This window comes from Nyctereutes procyonoides, unplaced genomic scaffold (assembly GCF_905146905.1).
Source record: "Nyctereutes procyonoides isolate TBG_1078 unplaced genomic scaffold, NYPRO_anot_genome, whole genome shotgun sequence".
Classification (NCBI taxonomy): Eukaryota; Metazoa; Chordata; class Mammalia; order Carnivora; family Canidae; genus Nyctereutes; species Nyctereutes procyonoides.
The window spans coordinates 67,820,609-67,841,862 of NW_026575142.1; the positions used below are offsets into that span (position 1 = coordinate 67,820,609).

General features: G+C 45.9%; 1 protein-coding gene across 1 annotated transcript; it reads right to left on the reverse strand.

The window, feature by feature from the left end:
• Positions 1-2,599: 2,599 nt before the first annotated feature.
• TNFSF10 (TNF superfamily member 10) lies at positions 2,600-21,016 on the reverse strand. The gene is made up of 5 exons (XM_055308084.1): positions 20,753-21,016; positions 15,652-15,789; positions 12,966-13,008; positions 6,967-7,068; positions 2,600-5,119 (listed from the first exon to the last, which is right to left on the reverse strand). Exons 1-5 carry the CDS (start codon positions 20,873-20,875, stop codon positions 4,680-4,682), a joined length of 846 nt encoding a protein of 281 aa, XP_055164059.1. The 5' UTR covers positions 20,876-21,016; the 3' UTR covers positions 2,600-4,679.
• Between the last annotated feature and the right edge of the window lie 238 nt (positions 21,017-21,254).

A 21,254-nucleotide genomic window follows, 5' to 3' on the forward strand; every position in this document is an offset into this window, starting at 1 on the left:
AATGCTTTTTTCTAGAGCCACCAGTAGCTGTAGAATAGTGCTTCTGAATTGGCTTTCTGACATTGAAGTGTAATCCAGATTTTGTAGCTCTGTGGGAGAGAGGACTGTTTCTGATTCTTTCTTTTGAGGTGAGGTTTTTCCTTCTAGTCATTTTGCTCAGTGCAGAGTGGCCAAAAACAAGTTGTGTTGGAACACGGGGGAGTATCACTGGTCCGTCCAGCTGGTCTTCTGGGGGAGGGGCCTGCTGTGCTGATTTTCAGGTGTTAGCACTTGGGGGAGCTGCTCTGCCCCTGCCTGCTGCAGGGCTCAGCGGGGGTTGTTTACCCCGCCAGGCCCCAGGAGGAACAGCAGCAGTTGCTATGGCAACTCTGGAAGCCTGGATTCAGCCTCCGCAGGAACTACGGGGCTCGGGGCTCTCGGTTCTCCGTCTGCAGGGCCTGGAGGCTCCGGGGCGGGGCCGCTGATCTGCTCAGCTCGGGGCAGGAGCGTCCTCGCTGTCCTGGGCCCTCCCGGCCTCTGCCTGTCCCGGGGGAGGCCGGATCCTGGGCTGTGTCCCGGCGCCCTGTGCTCCGGGGCCTGCGCTGGTGGATTCGCGCTCCCGCCCCGCAGCCCCCTCCGCGGAGCCGCCGCCCGAGCCCCTCCGAGCTGCTCCGGTCGGTCCCGCCGTGCGCGCTGCAGCCCTTAGGGAGCTCGGAGCACTCTCCTGCGCTCGCAGGTGCCTGTTAGTGTCCCCGGGAGCCCGAGGGCATCCCCGCCCTCCTGGGTCCTGCTCCAACTCCCTGCGAGCCCCTTTCCGCCCGCCCGGGAAGGTTGGTGCAGCTCCTGCTCCTCCGGGACGGGGACGGGACGGGGCTCTCCTGTCCTGGGGACACTCGCCCCGGCCTCAGCCCGGCTCCTCGCGGGGCCCCTCCCCCTCGGAGGCCTTTTGCTCCTTTATTTCTTTTTCCCCGTCTTCCTACCTTGATAGAAGCGTGAACTCTTCACACTGTAGCGTTCCAGCTGGTCTCTCTTTACATCTCAGGCCGAATTCGTAAATTTTCAGGATGGTTTGGAGGTTATCTAGGTAATTTGGTGGGGACAGGCGATTTGGGGACCCTGCTCTTCCGCCATCTTGCCCCTCCCTCAATTTTTCTCAGTCTTAAAACGGAATAAAATCCTGACGTACTTCAACGCGGATGAATCTTGAAGACATTATGCTAAGTGAAGTAAGCCAAACTCAAAAGGACAAACACTGTATAATTCTATTTAGGTGAAGCACCTAAAATAGTCAAAGCCATAAAGAAAGCAACACCGTGGTTACTAGAAGCTGAGGGAAGGGACAATATTTACTGGGTACAAAGTTTCAGTTTGGGATGATGAAAACATTCTGGAGAGGTTTAGTGTTGATAGTTGGGCAATAACGTGAATGTACTTAATGCCACTGAATTGTACACTCGAACATAGTTGAAATGGTAAATTTTGTGTGTATTTTAACACAATGTAAGAAACCAAAATGGTATGGATCTAAAGGTGGACAACTAGATCAATGGGGGGGGGGGAGAGGAGAGCACAGAAAGAGACCCGTGAAAGCTTGGTCTATGATAGAAACATTAAAATCATCCCCATCTCACATCACACATAAGTCAGAGTTGAATGATCCCATCAAACTATGAAAGGCCAAACTTCAAACCTTTTAGGAAAAATGTATGTGGCACTATCTGCCTCGTGTCAGCAGAAGAGATTTCTAGGATGTAGTATGAAAACCTGTGTTAGTTTTCTAGGGCTGTCGGGCCAAAGTGCCGCAAACTGAGTGGCTTTCAACAACAGAAATGTATTCTCTCAAAGCTCTGCAGCCCAGGAGTTCAAAATCAGAGTGTCAGCAGAGGACTGAGACTCTGGGTCTCAGATCCTTCCTCTGACACTGAGTAGAATCTTTCCTCGTCCCCCCTAGCTTCTGGTGGGGGACGTCAATCCTCGGTGCTCTTTAGCTGGCAGCAACATCGTTCCAATCTCTGCCTTTGCTGTCACGTGGAGCTCTGTGTGTCTGTTTCTAACTTTCCTTCTCTTAATAAGCATATCAGTCTTGGGGCCCCGGGGGTGCTCAGCCAGTTGAGCATCCACTCTTGATTTCGGTTCAGGTCATGACCTCAGGGTCCTGAGGTAGAGAGCCCCTGTCACGTTCTGTGCTCAGCACACAGTCTGCTTGTCTCTCTCCTCCTGCTTCTCCCCCCGACTCTAAAATAAATAAAATCTTAAAAAAAAAAAAAGTAAACGAGTCTTATTGTTATAAAGGCCCACTCTGTTCCACTATGACTTCATCTTAACTAATTATATCTGGGAAAACCCTATTTCCAAATAAGGTCATATTCTGAGGCAATGGGGAATAGAATTTCAACATAAACTTTTTTTGGAAGACACAATTCAATCTATAACAAAAGCATTAACTGTGAAGGAAAAAACTGATATGTTTTACCACATTAGATAAAAAGTAAGCAATTAATTCCTTTCTTCTGTAAGATATGTCAACCAAAAATCATAAAAAAGAGATTAGAAGCTCTTTTTCCCATTTTTAATAATCTTGGTACTCCAAAACAAATGCAAATATTAGATAAACAAAAACTACATATTTCCATATGTCATTTTTATTGGAAAAGTAACATTTTAAAATTTTAATACAAAAATATAAAGTAAAAATTAATTTTCTCTTTCATATGTAGGGTTTTTTTTTTTTTAAAAAAAGATTCTATTCATGAGAAACACAGAGAGAGGGGCAGAGACACAGGCAGAGGGAGAAGCAGGCTCCCTGTGGGTACCCCGATGCAGGACTCGAACCCAGGACCCCAGGATCACATTGTGAACTGAAGGCAGATGGTCAACTGCTGAACCATGCAGGCATCCCCATTTTGAGGTTTTTATACTAAGAAACACTGCAGTCTTTTGCTTTGAGTTTTAAGTCTTCGTTTAAAAAGTCGTCTTCAGGGTTCCTCGCTAGCTTAGTCGTAGTGTGTGGCTCTTGTTCTTAGGGTTGTAAATCTGAACCCTATGTTGGGTGTAGAGATTATTTAAAAATTAAATCTTTAAAAAAGATTTTAAAAGTAAAAAATTAAAAAGCCTTCACTTTAATCTTCACTTTAAGATTACTTTTGAAGTTCCTCAGTTGTTTTGTTTTGTTTTGTTTTGTTTTTCTCAATATGAGGGATAAGGCAGCGGATGTTTTAAATTTTTTTCCCGTAAGATTAGGTATTCATTCACTCATTCATTTATTCACAAATATGTTGTGTGTGGGTGTTATGTTAAGGTACTGTCCCAGGTACTGAGGTTACAGATGTGAATGGCACTAAATGTTCCCTGGTATCACAGCGTTTATATCCTGGTGAGAGGAGGCAGGCTTTAAAAAACAGTAACAAGTAAGTCAATGTGTTAGTATGTAAGAACTTACCTATTACTGTAGAAAACAGAGTAAGAAGGGCCAGAAGTGCCAGGTGTCTGTAGCATGTTTAAATTTAAATTTGAAAAAGACCTAATTGGTCAGACACATTTAAATGAACATTTGAGCATACAGCCCCAATGTATAAATTATGCTGTGTTTAGGATGACAATTAAAAGAGATTAGACAAACGCTACAATTAATTCTTTTTTCTCCAACTGGTCAGATTAAACGATGAGATAAAATGTTTTGTGTCACAATTTTGGAAGATAAAAGCAATTTCTGTCCTTCTGGCGGAGGCAAATAAATGATAACAACCTTAGGCAGTTGTATACTAGGCAATGTTATTGGGCAGGGGAGGATGGGTAGGCGGGTTGGGGGGTAGGGGAATCAGATCTTTCTTAGGCTCTTTTCTGCTAATTTATTTGCGTTTGGCATTTCCACTTTCTCATTTCTTCTCCTGCTCCCATGAGACCAAATTCCCCGATTTCTGATTAAGCTGTTCACTGATTTTGTCCAAAAATATTATCAGTGCTTTTGGCCAGCTTGACTTCTGGTAGTGAAAATCACAAACCATTCAGAAATAGTTCCTTGTTCACTGAACAAAAATTTAGTTTGTGTGTGTTTTCTTTTTTTTTTAACAAAAGGATATTATTTTGAGTGGAATGTTCTTAATTCCACCAAATCCAGGTGTATGAGGTTACTCCTGTGAGGTCATGCACAATGCAAACTCCCTTTGCACATCGCGTATATCCACAGAGGTTACCTCCCAAGAGCATGACCTTTTAGTGATTCCCCGTTCTCTTTTACCTTCGGGAGTGTTGTTCCGTATGGTAACCTGGAAGCGACCAGAGCGATACACTACTTTAGAGATGGATCACTGGGCACCTGGGTGGCTCAGCTGGTTAAGTGTCCAATACTTGATCTCAGCTCAGGTCTTGATCTCAGAGTTGTGAATTCAAGCACGGTGTTGGGCTCCACGTTGGCTGTGGAGCCTACATAAAAAAGAGATGGATCATTAATCTTGCTTCTGGGTCTTTACAAGAGTAGATTATAAAGACAGCTGCTTACAGAATCTTCTAGGTTTCTGCTAGCAAGCTGATCCCTGGTGGCGCCTGGAAAGGTCTTCGGCAATTTCATTTTCTGAGAATGACTTGGTCATTTTCAGAGATGTTTGAGAAATGCGTGTTACTCTTTTGGTTGACGTGACTTTGCTCAGATGTCCTTGCTTTGTTGTGAATAAAGAATACAGTTTTTTTTCTTTGCAGCGTATTTAGCCAATTAAAAAGGCCCCGAAAAAACTGGCTTCTTGGTCCATGTCAATCAATTGCTCGTTAGATACAGAGACAAAAATTCTATCGTTTTCCTTAAGCTCAAATATCCCACCTTGATAGATGGAATAGAGTCCATATTCAGAATCTTTAGACCAACAACTATTTCTAGCACTTTTCATCAGCAGTATAGGGTCCGGATAACTCGTGTGTTTGTAAATATATTGGACCATTTGTTTGTTTCTCTTTCTGTTCTGTCCTGTTGGAATTTCCGCAGGTTCCTGAAATCGAAAGTATGTTTGGGAGTAGATGTAATAAAACCCCCTTTGATGGATAACCAGCTCTCCGTTCCTCAAGTGCAAGTTATTCAAGAATGAATGTCCTTTTCTCGTGGAATCCCAGGAGTTTATTTTGTGGCCCAAAGCTTTATCATTCTTGGAGCCTGGATGAAGTTTAGAAAGAAAGAAAGTTAAAAGAAAGAAGTTTGTAGCAAATGCAAAAATTATCTCAGTAGCTGTGGCTAGCCAATTTTTTGGTTGGGATTACAAAGAATTTCAATCTAATATAAATCTAATATAAATCCTTCAATCTTACAAGGATTCTAAATTTTAGTCTTATGGAAATCTGGAGGCTACTATATCACTGGGACATTTTGGAAGTCCCTTACTTTTCTGTACCTTATCCACCACTTATGCTACGTCTGTCACACTCAGCAATAAACAGTAGCATGGGGGATGATTAACTCGGATGACACTCTTTACTTCTGGGTAGAATTTCTATCCCAAACCCCTACCTCTCTTCCTATGCCGGTGAGTTCAAATGAGTAACATATAAGGAAACCAAAAGAAACATATATATTTCCTTAAGCCTAGAGCTCAGAAATTATTGCTATTTCTTTGGGTCTCTTTGGGTTCTTTCTTGGTCTTTCTCAGTAATCCAGAGTCAAAAGCACCATTCAAGCAGAAAGCACCTCTGGTCCTCCATAAGACAGGGTGCAAGGTTTGGCAAGGAGAGCCCAGATTTAAAGATCTTCAGACCCTTGGATCTTTAGCTTCCAAAGACTTTGAAAAAGGGCCCTACGAAAATATATCTCTTTAAACTTTGAGGTCATCTCCATGATTGGTGCAAAATTTAGTTTTTCAACAGCGTAAAGCAACTGTTGTGTGTCCTGATGAATAATACACAGTAACATTATAATGATCTCACTCTCAGGCACAACATGTCAATTATTCATAAACAGGGATCCCTGGGTGGCGCAGCGGTTTAGCGCCTGCCTTTGGCCCAGGGCGCGATCCTGGAGACCCGGGATCGAATCCCACGTCGGGCTCCCGGTGTATGGAGCCTGCTTCTCCCTCTGCCTGTGTCTCTGCCTCTCTCTCTCTCACTGTGTGCCTATCATAAATAAATAAAACAAAAAAAATTTTAAAAAAATTATTCATAAACATGAATTCAGGAATACCAGGAAGGCAACTGCCCAGAAAAAAAAAGAAAAGAAAAGAAAAAAAAATCCCACAATCTTTTCATATTTTAACTGATATCTGAAATTTCTTTAACTTGGGATAAAACCTTTCATAGTAATATAAGCAACTGTTTATTGAGTACTTACAACCACGGGAATTTTGCCTGTGTTAATCTTCAGTATTTTATGACTTAAAGATTGTCTCTACTTTGTATATGAAGAAATTGAAGCTTGATTTGATTAGGTAATTTGCTAAAAACCTATATCTAGGTAAGGAGGAGCTGGTATTCCAACATGGGTATTTGGACTCTAAAACTCTTGCACCGTTACAACACTGTGTGGACACTGATTCTTTAGTTAAGAAACAAACTTACCATATTTGGTGAAACTATATGAAGCTGACATTTCTGTGAACGAAAAATGGTCAAATATTGGCAGCTTCCCATAGTTTAACCAAATACAAATACCACAAAGAATACCTAGTGACTCATGGTGAAAGTGAATAACTGATTTAAAACCTTCGAAGAGGAAGATGATTTGATAAGAGTGAGGAAGAAAAACTACTTTGAGGAAGAAAAAGAAAAGCACAAATAGGGGCATGGAATACTCAAAGACAAAGTTCTCCCACCATATAATTTTCCTGAGAGCAGTTGTTGAGCTATTTGTCTTGTAATCTTGCTTCTGAAAAGAGTCAGTCTGAGCCCCGATTACCACTGAACATTTTGTAGAGAGCCACATAAACATTTCATGTACGAGTTAGAAGAATAAATTATTTGGAACAAATTTTTCCATTGCCTTCCTGTAAGCCATATATTTATTGTTTCTCTTACTTGGAATTGGAAACATGCTTCTCCGACTGGTTCCAGTTATGTGAGCGGCTACTCTCTGAGAACCTCGGTCGCTTAATACGTAAGGAATATTTAGCTGCTTTTCTAAAAGAAAAATGAGAAAGAATCGTCGGCACTAGCACTTGTCAAATAACTTTTCAAATACATTGCTATTGAGAGCTGCTGTCGGTGAGACTTGGAAGCCCAGTGTGCTTACAAGTTGATTATATGGGCTTTTGTAAAAACAGCCTACATTTTAATATGATGATCCGTCTATTTCAGCTTATGTTTCGAAAGTATTTGAGATGGGAAGAATGAGCAGTAACTTGGGTTAGAATTTATCAGCATCTCAAAGGTAAGGTCTAACCAGAATACAACAAAATGAAGATTCTGGTCCTTTTCCAAAACAGGCAAATACACAAATAAACAAATAACTGTGGACATGTAATAACTCTGCTGAGTCATTTAAAGTACACAAATAACCAAGTATTGGCAAATTTCCACTTTGAGTTATATATAGAGACAATCAGGGTGATCCTGATTCTAAAGGAGTAGCAGTGTTAACAGTGGTCCATAGATGCTACAAACTGGTATCCAACAGTCGTCCCCCTGCCCTCACCCGCCCTAAAAGAAATTTGAATTGGCATACAGGTCATGATAATCAGTAAATAAACATAAAAATCACGAATTCACTAGATCATAATAAATAATACTGATCACATTCTGATTTACTTCAGAGCAGCCTTTAAATATACAAATTCAACAAGCTACACTTTTAACAAAATTGGCTCAAACTTTCCAAATGTGCTCACACTAGTTAAGATAAATTACATTCTTTCATCAAGCAAATATTGCCAGGAGTGAGGCATTACACTCTGATGTACAGGGGTTGCAAAGGTTAATCACTGATTACACTGACTGAGCCCTCAAAGGACTTACAGTCTTCCAGGGAAGAGATGAACTAGAAAATGAAAATTTACTTGTGAGGAATATGAATAAAGGGTGATGAGTGTTCAGGAGAGGGAAAGATTCCTGTTTATTGGAGAACTGAGGTCAGCGGAGGGTTTGTGCTAATGCTTCCTCCAACAAACCAAAGTGCCCATCGATCTATGCCAGGCACTCTTTCAGGAGCAAGGAGAAAGGATGAGAAACAAAGGAATGCAAGTAAATATTTGAGGGTTCAAGGATAATGATCTGAACAGGATGAGGATGAGCAGACTTCGGGAAGCAAGGCATAGAAGACGGGCATTCTCAGAGACCTGGGAGAGAGGCCAGAGGTAGGATGCACAAAGCCTTCCTGGGACACAGGCATGAGAGGAGTTCAGGTTCAGGCTTGAACTCGGAGCCAAACTATAGAGGATCTGAATGTTAAGCTAAGAGATTTAGATTTTACAGGACATGGGAAGACTCTGAAAGATTGTGGTAGAGGAACTAAAGAGAGAACGTGCTGTGCTTTAGGCTGCCCTATCTCAAAATAAGGTTTGATGAGTAGAAGACACTAGCAAGTTACCAGACTATAACTGATCAGGACTGCAAACAGGGGGCCTTAACCTAGATGTAGTAGAGGGAACTGAAAGGAGGTGGCAAAATTTCACAGGAAGGGAATGAACGGGAAGTGAGACTCTCTTCCATCTATCTGGTATCCGTTGCTGCTTATTCAGGATGCGTGGGCATTTGTAGAGTCTTTAAGACCAAATATTCCATGGGGATGCATGACCCTCCGAGTGCTCAGCTTGCAAGGTTCATGCGTCCATTCACCTTTAGCTCCCACTGTTAAAGAATCCTGGGTGGCTCAGCAGTTGAGCGCCTGCCTTTGTCTCAAGGCGTGATCCTGGATTCCCAGGTTTGAGTCCCACATCAGCACACTCACCACATCAGGCTTATTGCACGCAGCTTCTCTGCCTGTGTCTCTGCCTCTCTCTCTCTCTCTCTCTCTCTCTCTCATGAATAAATAAAAATAAAATCTTTAAATTTTTTTTTGAATTTTATTTATGATAGTCACAGAGAGAGAGAGAGAGAGAGAGAGAGAGAGAGAGAGGCAGAGACACAGGCAGAGGGAGAAGCAGGCTCCATGCACCGGGAGCCCGACGTGGGATTCGATCCCGGGTCTCCAGGATCACGCCCTGGGCCAAAGGCAGGCGCCAAACCGCTGCGCCACCCAGGGATCCCAAAAGTAAAATCTTTAAAAAAAAAAAAAAAGAATCCATCATGACTTGCCCGCCCTTAGACCTTAACATCTTGTTTTAAAATATTCAACAACTGAAATCAATTATAAATATTTTATATTTGAGGTCATCACGAGGACACAGGAAAGGCTAAATATAAAAGCAAATGCTAATGAGGATATATAAATAAATAAATAAATAATAAATAATAAATAAATAAATAAATAAATAAAAGACTTTTTTTTTTAGGTAGGAGATTTCTTTCTGGCTATTGCAAACACTTCGTGGAAAAGAAACACATGAATATGTCTATTTGAGTGTCGTGAATACATGTTGGTATACTGATTAGTAAGTGATTTCTACATCTTACTGCGATGAACAGAAAAGAGTACTTTTCTCACAACACTGAAAATTGTACATGCATCTACTGTGGACCATGGATCTGTTGTGCCTCATCCGAAGAGGGGGAGTGTTCACTGCTCTGACTACCACTTTTGCTTTTGGGGAAACAATGAGGAAAAAATGCTGAGACCCCGGGAACAGGTCTTATCCTTCATGTTTAATAAAGCCTATTTAATAAAGAAAAAATGGGAGTTGTTGAGTAATGAGGAAGCTTGTCGTATTGAAAAAGGATAGTTGAAAAGTAGAAAGGCATCGTTGGAACACTTAGATTAAAGAGCTGTTTCTCCTCTGCCAGGCTGCTGTGCCCTAGGATGCCAGTCTCTGGTATATGTATTCAGGCCTCTATGGCCATCAATATGGGAATATGGGGCTACAGTGAGCCAAATGTGAATAAGTAGCAAATTTTATTCAATAGTTTTATTTACTTATGTCTTCATTTAAAAATATGTGTTAAGAACCTTCTGTGTGGAGAGAGATGGTGGTGGCACAATGTTGTGACTGCACTAGCTGCCACTAAATTGGGCACTTCAGTACAGTTAATCATGATGTTTTCGAAGGCAGTGCAGTGGGAGGGTCCTGAGTTCACATCCTCCCGGGGACACGCCAGGGCTACAACTACACACAGAGTGATTCTCTCTGAGAAGGACCTGAAGACTAGCAGCGCAGTGATTCCACAGCTAAAGAAATAACGAAAAAGCCACATGGAGGAGAGTTGAAAGGGGCAGAGACAAGGTCTGGTCAGGTCCCACACGCAAGGTGAGGTGATCTCTGAGTGGAGGGGGGATACGTGGGCGTGGAATTCCCCCCAGGGAGCAAGGGGTTCGAGTCCCACATGGGCCACTGCCCCCTGCCCGAGGACCTGCAGGGGCAACACAAGCTCTCACAATGTCCAGCTTTGAAAATCAATGGGGTTCACCCCCAGGAGAGCCACAGCGCTATTGGTAACCCAGACTCTGCTTTTAAAGGGCTTTTGCGCAGACTCACTCACTCCAAGACCTGGCACAAAGGCAGTGGTTTCAGAAGTGTCTGGGCCATTATGTGGAGGAGATTTATTGACTAATTTTAGGGCATGTGATAGAGGGGCAGTGATCTAGAGGAACTTTCTTTGGAAACAGAGGGGCTGGCAGCCTTTTTTTTTCTTGCCCTCCTTCAGTCTAGCTGCCTGATGCACAGGCTGGTTCCAGTTTTGACTCTCTCCAGCACCTTGCTAGCACCACTGGCCTCACCTTGGCATTGCCCTGTGGCCCTGCCCCACCCAATCTGCCTATCCTGGTACAAGCTTCTCTAAGGCAGCTCAGCTGGGATCAGTGTCACCCCAAAGCTGCTCCTGCCCTGCCATGCCCCAGGGGGCTCCTGTGGGTGCTGAGACCAGCACCCCTCCAAAGTGGCTCCTGACCCAGAGCAGGCTGTCCCACCCAGCAGGGCACCCACAGCAGCCGTAGCTGGGACTTAGCCAGCCAGACCCAGGGCCAGCCATGCCCACCAGCAGTTGTGGCCTGCTCACAATAGGAAGGCACACAGACCCCACATAGTACCTGAAGTACCTAGTTCTGGTGGCCAAAGGGGATTGCACTTCTGGGCCCCACAGGACACCTTCTACCTAACGCCATTCCTTCATGAAAAGATGCTCAGCATCACTCATCATCAGGGGCAGACAGGCAAGTCAAAACCATGATGAGATATCCCCTCACACCTGTCAGAATGGCTAATAACAAAGAAAACAAGCAACGATGAGTGTTGGTGAGGATGTGGAGAAAAGGGAACCCTCCCGCACTGCTGGTAGGAATGTAAACCGATGCAGCCACGATGGAACATGGTATGGAAATTCCTCAAAAAATTAAAAATAGAAAAACTATACAATCCAGGAATTCCACTTCTGGATATTTAACCCAAGGAAATGAGAGTGAAATCACTATCTTGAAGAGATCTATGCACCCCGCCCCATGTTCTTGCAGTGTTATTTACAACAGTCCGGGCATGGAAGCAACCCAAGGGTCCATCAAGAGATGAATGCATAAAGAAGCTGTGGTACATATACCCAGTGGAGTATTAGCCATAAAAGACAATGAAGTCTAGACATTTGAGACAACATGGATGGAGCTGGAGGGTATTATGCCAAGGGAGAGAAGTCAGAAGATAAAAACAAATATTGTAAGATTTCACTTACGTGTGGAACTTGAGAACGAACAAAACAAGACAAACAGCTTCATAAATACAGAGAACAAATTGGTGGTTGCCAGAAGGGTTGGGGAGACGGGGGAGATAGGTGAAGGGGACTAAGAGGTGCAAACTTCCAGTCTTAAATAAGTTACAGTGATATAAAATACAGTATAGGGAAGACAGCCAATAATATTGTGATGACTCTGTGTGGTGCCAGGTAGTGACTGCAGTTAACTGTAGTGAGCATTTTGTAATGTACGTACGCGTCAAATCACTATGGTGTACACCTAAAACTAATATGACACTGTGTGTCGTAGGTACTTCAACGAAAAAACAAAATGAGAATGATGCCTCAAAAAACAGTTTCTTGTATGTTACATGAATTTCACCCCAACCAAAATGCACACACACACACACACACACACACACACACAAGTTGGTACACCTAAGGGCCAGGGGGATAAAAGAATCTACTAGGTGTGGAGCGTCAAGTGAGGTGCTATTATAGACAGACGAGAGAAATAGACGTGTTCCGTCCCTGCGGATCTTTAACCTAGTAGGGAAGCAGAGAGCACACAGATTTTTAAAAAAATTTATAAAACTAGAAGGAAATGAACAAGATAAGTGTGATAGAAATAGCAGGGGGCGGGTGAACTTACTCAGAAAAACTGCCTTTGGGAAGTTTTCTCCAAAGAGGTAAAATGAGGTGATAGGATGAGAAACGAGAAGGCGCCAGCTGGGGCTGTAGGCCTCAAAGGGGAAATGGGCCAGAAGCAGGCTGCCGAGCACGAACAGGAAGGTGGTCATGGCTGAGGGACCACAAGATGAGAATTGAGGGCGGGTACGGGGTTGTTGGAAAAGATGACCCAGTGAGGGCTCTTGCGTGAAGACAGCCATGGAGCCCAGAGGTTGTCAGAAGCAGAGGGGATGGGTTGCGTTGGGGCCCCCCAGCCACGTCCCAGAAAGGATGTAGATGACTTATGTATAGAGTAAAAAATAAATAACCGAAGACATTGAGGTGAAAGGAAAATCCACGGTGCGAAAACAAGATTCGGATGAAATCAAGCCTTGACCACCGGTGGGGCCCCAGATTTGGCTCTGAGCCGACTACCTGCCCAGAGGAAATAGGAAAACAGAATCAAGTGTCTTGAGACAGGGAGTCGCAGTGTGAGGGGGACGCGTAGATGGGGGCAGAGAGGAAGGGGCTGGAGAGCCGTTCACCTTGTCAGGAGGTTGGGAGTAGAAAACTAAAATAGCAACAAAAAAGAATACTACCTGGAGCTGTAGGAATGGTTTCCTCATAGGTTTTCAAAATCATCTGCAAACAGTATTGAATAAAGCTTGTTAATTTTCCTAAAAATGTAAACTCACTACAGAAGGTCTACGGCCCCTCTTGCTGATGTCTGGGAGGAAACTTCCAGCTAAGATATGAAACTCAAGGGCGGCCCCCAGTTTAGGGTTGACTTCAGCCCAGGGCCTGATCCTGGGGTCCTGGGATCGAGTCCTGTGTCAATCCCCGCAGGGAGCCTGCTTCTCCCTCTGCCTGTGTCTCTGCCTCTCTCTCTCTCAATCTCTCTCTCTCTCTCTGTGTCTCTAATAAATAAATAAAATCTTTAAAAAAAATAAAAAGAAAAGAAAAGAGATATGAACCTCGGGTTGGCGTGGGATGGGGGCAGCTGGGGTGAGCACGGAGCAGCGGCAGCTGCGGAAAGTTCTGCTCATGGATGGGGATGGCATCTTCGAGAGGCCACAGCTGGAGCCACACAGGAGGAAGGTGCCAGCTGGCAAGCTAGGTGAGGCCTTTACGAAACCACCAGTGTCGCCTTCTTCGTGCTAACTGGTGGGGAAGACCAGTAAGGAAGAGTGAACCCTTCGCCTTCCTGTTAGATGAGCTACTGCTGAGCCAGGCCATGGCTTCTAAAGTCCCCTGCACTGGCTTCTGTCCCTGGGCCTTTGTCCGTCCCGCCTTCCTTTCCCACCCCTGTTGTTGACTTTGAAATGGCCAGAAACTCCCCTCCCCGTGCCCTCCCCCCGATCAGAGGCCAGCTGCTTTCCCCTCGTTGGTCTCAGGTCCTGACCCGGTAAGGGAGGGTCTTTTTGTTTTTGAAGATTTTATTTATTTATTCCTGAGAGACACACAGAGAGAGGCAGAGACCCAGGCAGAGGGAGAAGCAGGCTCCCTGTGGGGAGCCCGAGGCGGGACTCGATCCTGGGACCCCAGGGTCATGCCCTGGGCCGAAGGCAGGTGCTCAACCCCTGAGCCCCCCGGGTGCCCCAAGGGAGGGTCTGCTTCTAGCACAATGGATGCTGGACTCTGGGGAGGGCAGGGGACAGGTGGCCTCAGCATTGTTGCTCTGTCTCTCACTCTGGGACTCGAGGAAGGAAGGAGGAGGAGGAGGAGGAGGAGGAGGAGGAGGAGGAGCAGGACAGAGGCCAGGCCTATTTCTAGTGTGGGGAGCAGAATAAAGGAGTGAGGGTGGCCTGGGCGGATGGGCCAGTTCCAACTCTGTCAACCACTAGCTCTGGGAGACTCCACTCCATGTACTTAATGGATGTGAACTTTAATTTCTTCATCTATTTTTTTTTTTTAAAGAGGCAGGTGAGGCGCCTGGGTGGCCCAGCCGGTTGCACATCTGACTCTTGATTTCGGCTCAGGTCATAATCTCAGGGTCATGGGGTCCAGCTGGGAGTCGGACTCCACGCTCAGCGGGGAGCCTGCTGGAGATTTTCTCTGTCCCTCTGCCCCCTCAGAGTGCTCTCTTTCGCTCACAAATCAATCCATCTTTTTTCTTTTTTTTTAAAGAGGAAGATAAGAATGATTCTTCCCTCAGAGCTGTGATGAGGGCTACATGAGATGCCATCTGTAATGGGCATTTACTGGAAAGAGCCTGTTCCATTCGTGGTGCTGGAACACAAGGGAAACCTTCCCCCCCACGCTCCCATCCCCCTATCTGCATCCCACCCCCCCATCTACACCCCCCTATCTGCATCCTCTCCCAGCTTATCGGCAGGATGTGAGAACAGGAGGGAGGGAGAGAAGAGCAGGGGAGAGGCGTGTGAAATCTATCCCCACTACCTCTCTAGCCCCCCACTCCCAGCCCCGGCGTCTACCCACCCTCTCAGGCTCCAGATTTCTGCCCTAGTTCTGAGTTTCCCTCCCCTGCCACCCATGGCTTTGTTCCCACCAGCCCCAGTCTTTAAAACACGCCTCCTCCCCACCCTGGGAATGTCCCCAGTATTTTTTTTTTTTAAACAATGATGTCATGTCACAGTTTTCAGGATATTTTCATACCCACATCCTTATCTGACCTTTCTGGAGGCGGAAGATAAAACTATGAGGGAAAAATCATGTAATTTGGTGAAATACACTGTGAGCTAACATTGTGTTTCTGCGAGGGATCCTGTTCAAGCAGCTTCCATAAACAGGTATTTCATAATCGGCCATTAATTGACCATAAATTGAGATGTCATCACCTTCGGTTCCTCAGAGTATCTCTCTCTTCCCTCTCCCTTTCCTCTTTCTTCATGTGCATACAAAAATAAATATATGTTTAATTCCAGAGATCAATAAGGTTGAAAGAACATAAAACACCATTATTGGCCTTCTTCTGTCTTCTGAACGCCAACGCCAACAACATCAACAAAATCTCACACGTGTTTTATTGTCGTGTGGCCTTGAGCTCATTGCCCTGTCTGTGCCTGAATTTCCACAATGGGAGACAAAAAGGTTAGACTAGATGGGGAGGCCCTCTGGAGTGGAGGAGTGAGCTCTAGACCAGGAGTCAGCCGGGACCCACTGCGTGGTGCTGTTCCACTCTCTCCTAGTTCTATGAATTTGGGGGGAAATCACTTAAACACTCCGGGCCTCAGTGTCCTCCTTGGCCCAATGAGGCATCTACACTTGAGGATCTTAACTGCGACCTTCCACGCCACCTGGTGAAGTGACCAGTAGTCCACCTACCTTTCTAACAAACTGGCGGAGTTGCCACTTCACTTGCCAGCAGGGGTTGTTCATACTCTCTTCATCACTGGGGTCCCAGGGGATATCATCTTCCTTTAAGAAACAAGCGATGCCACTTTGGGAGTACTTGTCCTGCATCTGGGTTAAGATGGAATATAATAACACAATATTACGCACAAGGGCTTTTTATTTAAGCAACAGGAGCTGATGACAGGTTCATAGAAGCCTTGGCACCTTGGATAAACCCACGGCTTGAAATAAAAGTAAGCAATGTCCTTTGTCTGGTGAGTAAAAAAAAGTAAGCAGTTGGATTTGGTGGGAAGGACACAGGTGCAGGCCACACATCCTGGGTCACAATGCCCCTCACTGCCTCTGTGTGTCCCTCAAGAAATTGCTTCTTCTCTTGTGTTTCTATTTTGCATTTGATTTTTGAGCTGGTTCATCGTGGTGATCTTTGAGCTTCTTCCCAGCTCAAAGATGATTGAGATCCCATTCTAAAGTTGGGAAACCACCTAGGTACAAAGCGGGCAAAAGAGGGTCCCCTGGGTGGCTCAGTCTGTTAGGCGTCCGACTCTTGATTTCGGCTCAGGTCATGATCTGAGGGCTGTGAGATTGAGCCCTGGGTTAGGAGCTCAGTGTGAAGCCTACTTCAGATCCTCTCTCCCTCTCCCTCTCCCTCTCCCTCTCCCTCTCCCTCCCTCTGCCCTTCCTGCTCACACTCACACCTGCATGCGCGCTCTCTCTCTCTTTAAAAAAAAAAAAAAGACAATAGAGTCCATTTAAATTCCAGGATCCTAAATAAAAAATTTAAAAGATTGTTTGGGGCCTTTGGGGTGCAGGTAAAGTTGTGTTTCTTGATATGAGCTTTGGCTATTGAGTGAATTCTAGGCATTGCTGTGATTTCTACTCCTCAAAACATATTGCCACTGGAAACCCTAACTTTTTAAAAATTAAATGTCCACACTGGGTAGGGATTTACTTGCAGAGACTTGAAATACCATTTGAAGGCAAACATTTATAATGGCAGGTAATTGTCAACAAAGTCCTAGCTTGTAATTAAACACACAAACATACACAGATGTACACACACACACACAGATGCATGTACACATATGTCCCAAGCCATCCAGCACACTCCAGGCTGATATCCAGTTAATATTACAAAGAGAAACAGGAAGCCCATGCAAGGTCAGACATTTGGTTGACCATTTGGTTGTTTTTTTTTTTTTTTTCCTGTTTTTGTTTTTAACAATGGGGACCAAGGAGATGTTGTTTCCCTGTACAAATGTAAATTGCCTTTCCCTGGGAAATAAATGGGAAGATGGCCATTTTTATCTGTTTGAACTTTGGGGACTCCAAAGCTTGAAGGAAAGATCAAACTTAATGATGTTCCTTCCTATAAAAAGACAATCTCGTTCCAAATCAAAATAACTTGTTTATGAGGGGTCCCAGCCAGGGTCACATTGTTCTGTGCCCAGTCATGGATGTACCCCCTAGACATTGCATCAAGGTCCTTCAAGTGCAAAAGTACAAACCTGAATCGCTGAATTCCTTCCACATACTCCAGCATAAACATTCATTTACTTTTAAATAAATGTTTACTTTCTTTCTTCCTGTTTTAAATCACAAGAGTAAAACATTCAACCTAGTAGATGTACTAGAGGTGACAGCTGGGGCCACCTGAATAGAGATGTGACCAGCAGTGGAGTTAGACAACATTGCTGCCTAGAGACACTGATGGTCTACAGGCAACCTGCAAAATACAGAAATACAGAAAAGTAAAGAACACGTTTCTAAATGAAAAATAAACCCAAAAGCCACTAAAATCACCCTAATCCTACTTCTTCATTAACCTCTGGATGCTGTCTCTTCTTTGCAGGGTTGTATGTGGGCCGTTTGGGGTATGATTGTTTTCAGACTATATGAAAATATCATGTTCCTTAAGTCTGCACAAAACATCATACAGAGAGAGCATAGATATTTTTCTGGCATTCACTGTAGAAAATTCTAAAGTATAAAAAAAATAAAAAGGAAAAAAGACATCCTGGATCATACCATCCAGAGACCACAATTATCAACATTTCGGGGTTTCACCTTCCAGATATTTTATGTATAAATACTGATTTCTGAACAACAGAAACCCAGAGGGAGGGCTCCCACCATCCTCCCTATATCCCCACACGTTTCTCACATTATCACATTTGGTGGCTTCTTCTGCAGACATTGGCCGGTGCTGGTGACTAGCTGCATGAGTGAGGGGGTACTGTGGTCCAGAGTGATTCATGATGACTACCGTGATGCATCTCTCTCTCTCCCCTTCTTCTCCGCATCCTTTCCACGTCAGAGCATGACTTTTCTGAAGCACACTCAGGCCAGAGCTATTCTCTCATTAACATCTGGGTGTTGGAGGCAGAGGGATGTGCGTGCTATTTCATTCGCGTGCCACCAGACAGCTTCTGCATGGGCGTCTGCTCTTCCGACCGGTGAATTTCCACCATGAGGGCTGTCGGTGCCGCTGTGACCCCGGCGCTGGTCCAGGCCCGGGCCAGCCAGTCCCGGGCGTCTACTTGCATCTCCAAAAAATGTGGGAGCTAAAAAGCATTGTTAGGCCTGCAGGGTGGAGTCCTTTGCCAGCTGGCTCAGAGGCTTCAAGGTGGCAGCACTGGCCCCCCCTGCTGCCCTGACATTGGTCTCTGACAATCATTTTCTGCAAGCCACAAATAGCATAAAGAACCGTTTATGGAGATCGGCGGATAAGGGTCCCCTTCTCCTTTGCCCGTCCCGTCTATGATGCCACAGCGACAGGCAGTCCCCTTGGCATAAAATGTTCTCAAGAAACGTAAACGTTAGAGGCTAAGCACGGATTTCTCATGCGGGCCTGCTGGTCTACAGGCATATCTGTGAAGGTCCCATCAGGGGTAACTCAGCCCTCCTTCAGCCACACTCCCTATAGTCCTTGCTCAGTCTGTCTTCTGGAAAGTTTCATCAGCCAAAGTGGGATCTGGGGTCTGTTTTAGGAAATTAACGCTTTTGTGAAATGTGCTTTTCCTAATTCTCCACAGACAGCCAAAGAGACTCAGATTCCTATTTCCTTGCGAGCGTTCCCGACGAAGAGGGCCACAACTTCCAAGGACGTCGCAATACTAATTACAACGGCCGCAGTTAGTTGAGCACCTACTTAATGCCAGGGCTCAAAAATTGGGCTATCCCCTTAAACCTGTTTCATCATCTTGGGCAAATCACCTAACTCCCTGGCCTCATTTACCTGCAAAATGGGATAATTCCGTTTACATGATTGTTATGAGGATCAAATCGAGGAGTATTTTTGCCAAGCTTCTGGAACACGGTATTTGCTCGGTATCCATCAGTTTGCCTCCCCTTGCAGCACTCTCAACGAGTTCTCCCACATGCCTATACACACATGCATACACACGTGTCTACACGGTCAAGAAAAATGTAGGCACGTGGGGAGCTGGTAAGCTTGATTGGCAATTTCCATTTTGATAGTCAAATTCAAGAACACACTTGATCATAGACACAGAGAAGTGCAGGAGCCTGCTCAGTCAGGAACTAGTTAACTCAGTCCTAAAATTAGGCCAATGTGTAATGTCAGCAAATTGAGGGGAATGACTTGCGTAATCGAGACAGACTCGTTTTGTTTATGCTGCAAAGTTCGCCAGGGTTAGGGAAGGCCAGCTCCAAACTCAACAAACACAGCAGTAGTCCAGCCTCTCAGGTAGGCTTAGAGCTAGAGGCATGTTTGTAGCTGTGCCGCCGTCTCAGCTACCAATACCCAGGCTCTTCTGAACATGCTCTGGAGCGAAGCTGGCTTTACTTGTCTATCAGCTGGCAGCCCATCCTTTTTAGAATTATTTGCAAGTCAAACAAGAGTCTACTTCCTCCAAATCCAGAGGGAAGATTTGCAAGATTTGGGATGACCAAAGTTCTACTCTGCAGGGTATACAGAGTGCATTTCCTTTCCAGACACTCATTCTCTGGCATTTGGATAATTGGTATTTCTCTGAGCCCCTCTACCTGCATTTCCTAGCCAGCTGGCAGATGCAGCGTTGCCTTATCATAACGGGGCAGGATGCGGTGCGCATCACGGGGTACAAATCTGTTAACTCTGTGGTCACCCTGTTGCGAGGGGGGAGTGTGACTCAAGGTGTCACACCGCCTGAGCTCAGACCAGCTCAGCTCTACTTCAGTCTGTGTCTCTCCTGAACAAATACATAAAATCTTAAAAAAGAAAAAAAGTCCTGTCTGAGCTTTTGTCATTCTGTCTGGGGGTCTCTAGTCTCCTCACCTATAAAACGGGGGGGGGGGGCATTCCTTCCAGCTCCCAGTTCTCTACTAGGTGATACACAATTAGTCAAAGTATACCTTAGAAGCCAAAAGCTGGCTTGGTTCATTTTCAGCAATTTTGCATTCACAGTTCCAAAAGTCGTATGCAGATGAGAAATACATGAACTAGCACAGCACTGAGTTGTGGTTTTCTTCCCCCCCTGTCAAATGTACCTGGATTCGTAATTCGTACCCCCCTCCTGCCCTGGACGTAGAAAGAACAATCACTTTATTCTTAATGATTTTATCATGAACATAACATGCTGAGTGCACACGGTAACAGGCTGCATGACAGACTTTAGGCGTGACGTGTCTTCGGCCAAGCAAGAGACGATACCGGTCCTCTGCGGCCTCGCTGCTGTCGACATGCACATGCGACACGGCCGAGACCAGAACCTGCTTCAAAGCTCTGACCTGCCCCCTCGCCCCAGGTCTTGGAGGAGAGAGAGAAACCGGACGACATTCCAGGACTTGGTTCAAGGGCTAACGTGAACAAATGCAGCTCTTGTGGAAGGGAAGACCAGGGAGAGCCAAGCCCTCGGGGGTCGGGCTCCTGCCTCTGCGGGCAGCTGGTGCCCGGGGTCTGTAACCCACCTCGGTTCTCCCGTCCTTCCCACCCCGCCGTCCGCAGGCAGGCTCCTGGGGAAGCCCAGGCGGGAGCAGCCAGGGTCCCCAGGCGGAGGCGGGCCACAGTTTCCTACCGGGAGTGTCACAGAGGGGGCCTGGGGGCAGCGAAGCCGGGGCGTGCGGTACTGACCTGCTTCAGCTCCCTGGTGAAGTACATGTAGGTGACGGCCACGCAGAGGGACTGGAGCAGCACAGTGAAGATGAGGATCAGCACGCACGTCTGCCCGAGGCTGGGGCCCCCCGGGGCCTGCATCTCGCTGCCCCCGCCGTCCTGTCCCCGGTCCCCGCGTCTGTGCCTGCAGCCAGGCAGCAGGTTGTTGCTGCGGGCCAGGCACCGCCAGGGGTGGAGCCCTTCTTGGATTTCATCTATTTAAAAAAAGGAATGAAAACGAAAGTGAAAACCACAGGCTGGGCGGAGGGAAACTCGGGCAGCTCTCCACCCTGCAGTCTGGGGGGCCCAGGGGCCCAGCCTGCATCTGGGAGGGCTGGCCCGGGGCTCCCCGCCCCGCTGCTCCTGGGAGGTGCCGCGGGCCACCCCAGTGTCACCTCCCAGCCCCGGGGAGCCAGACCACATGTCTGACCACAGGCCCAGGGCGCTCTGGTCCGGAGAGGCAGGTGGCACCGGGGAAGAG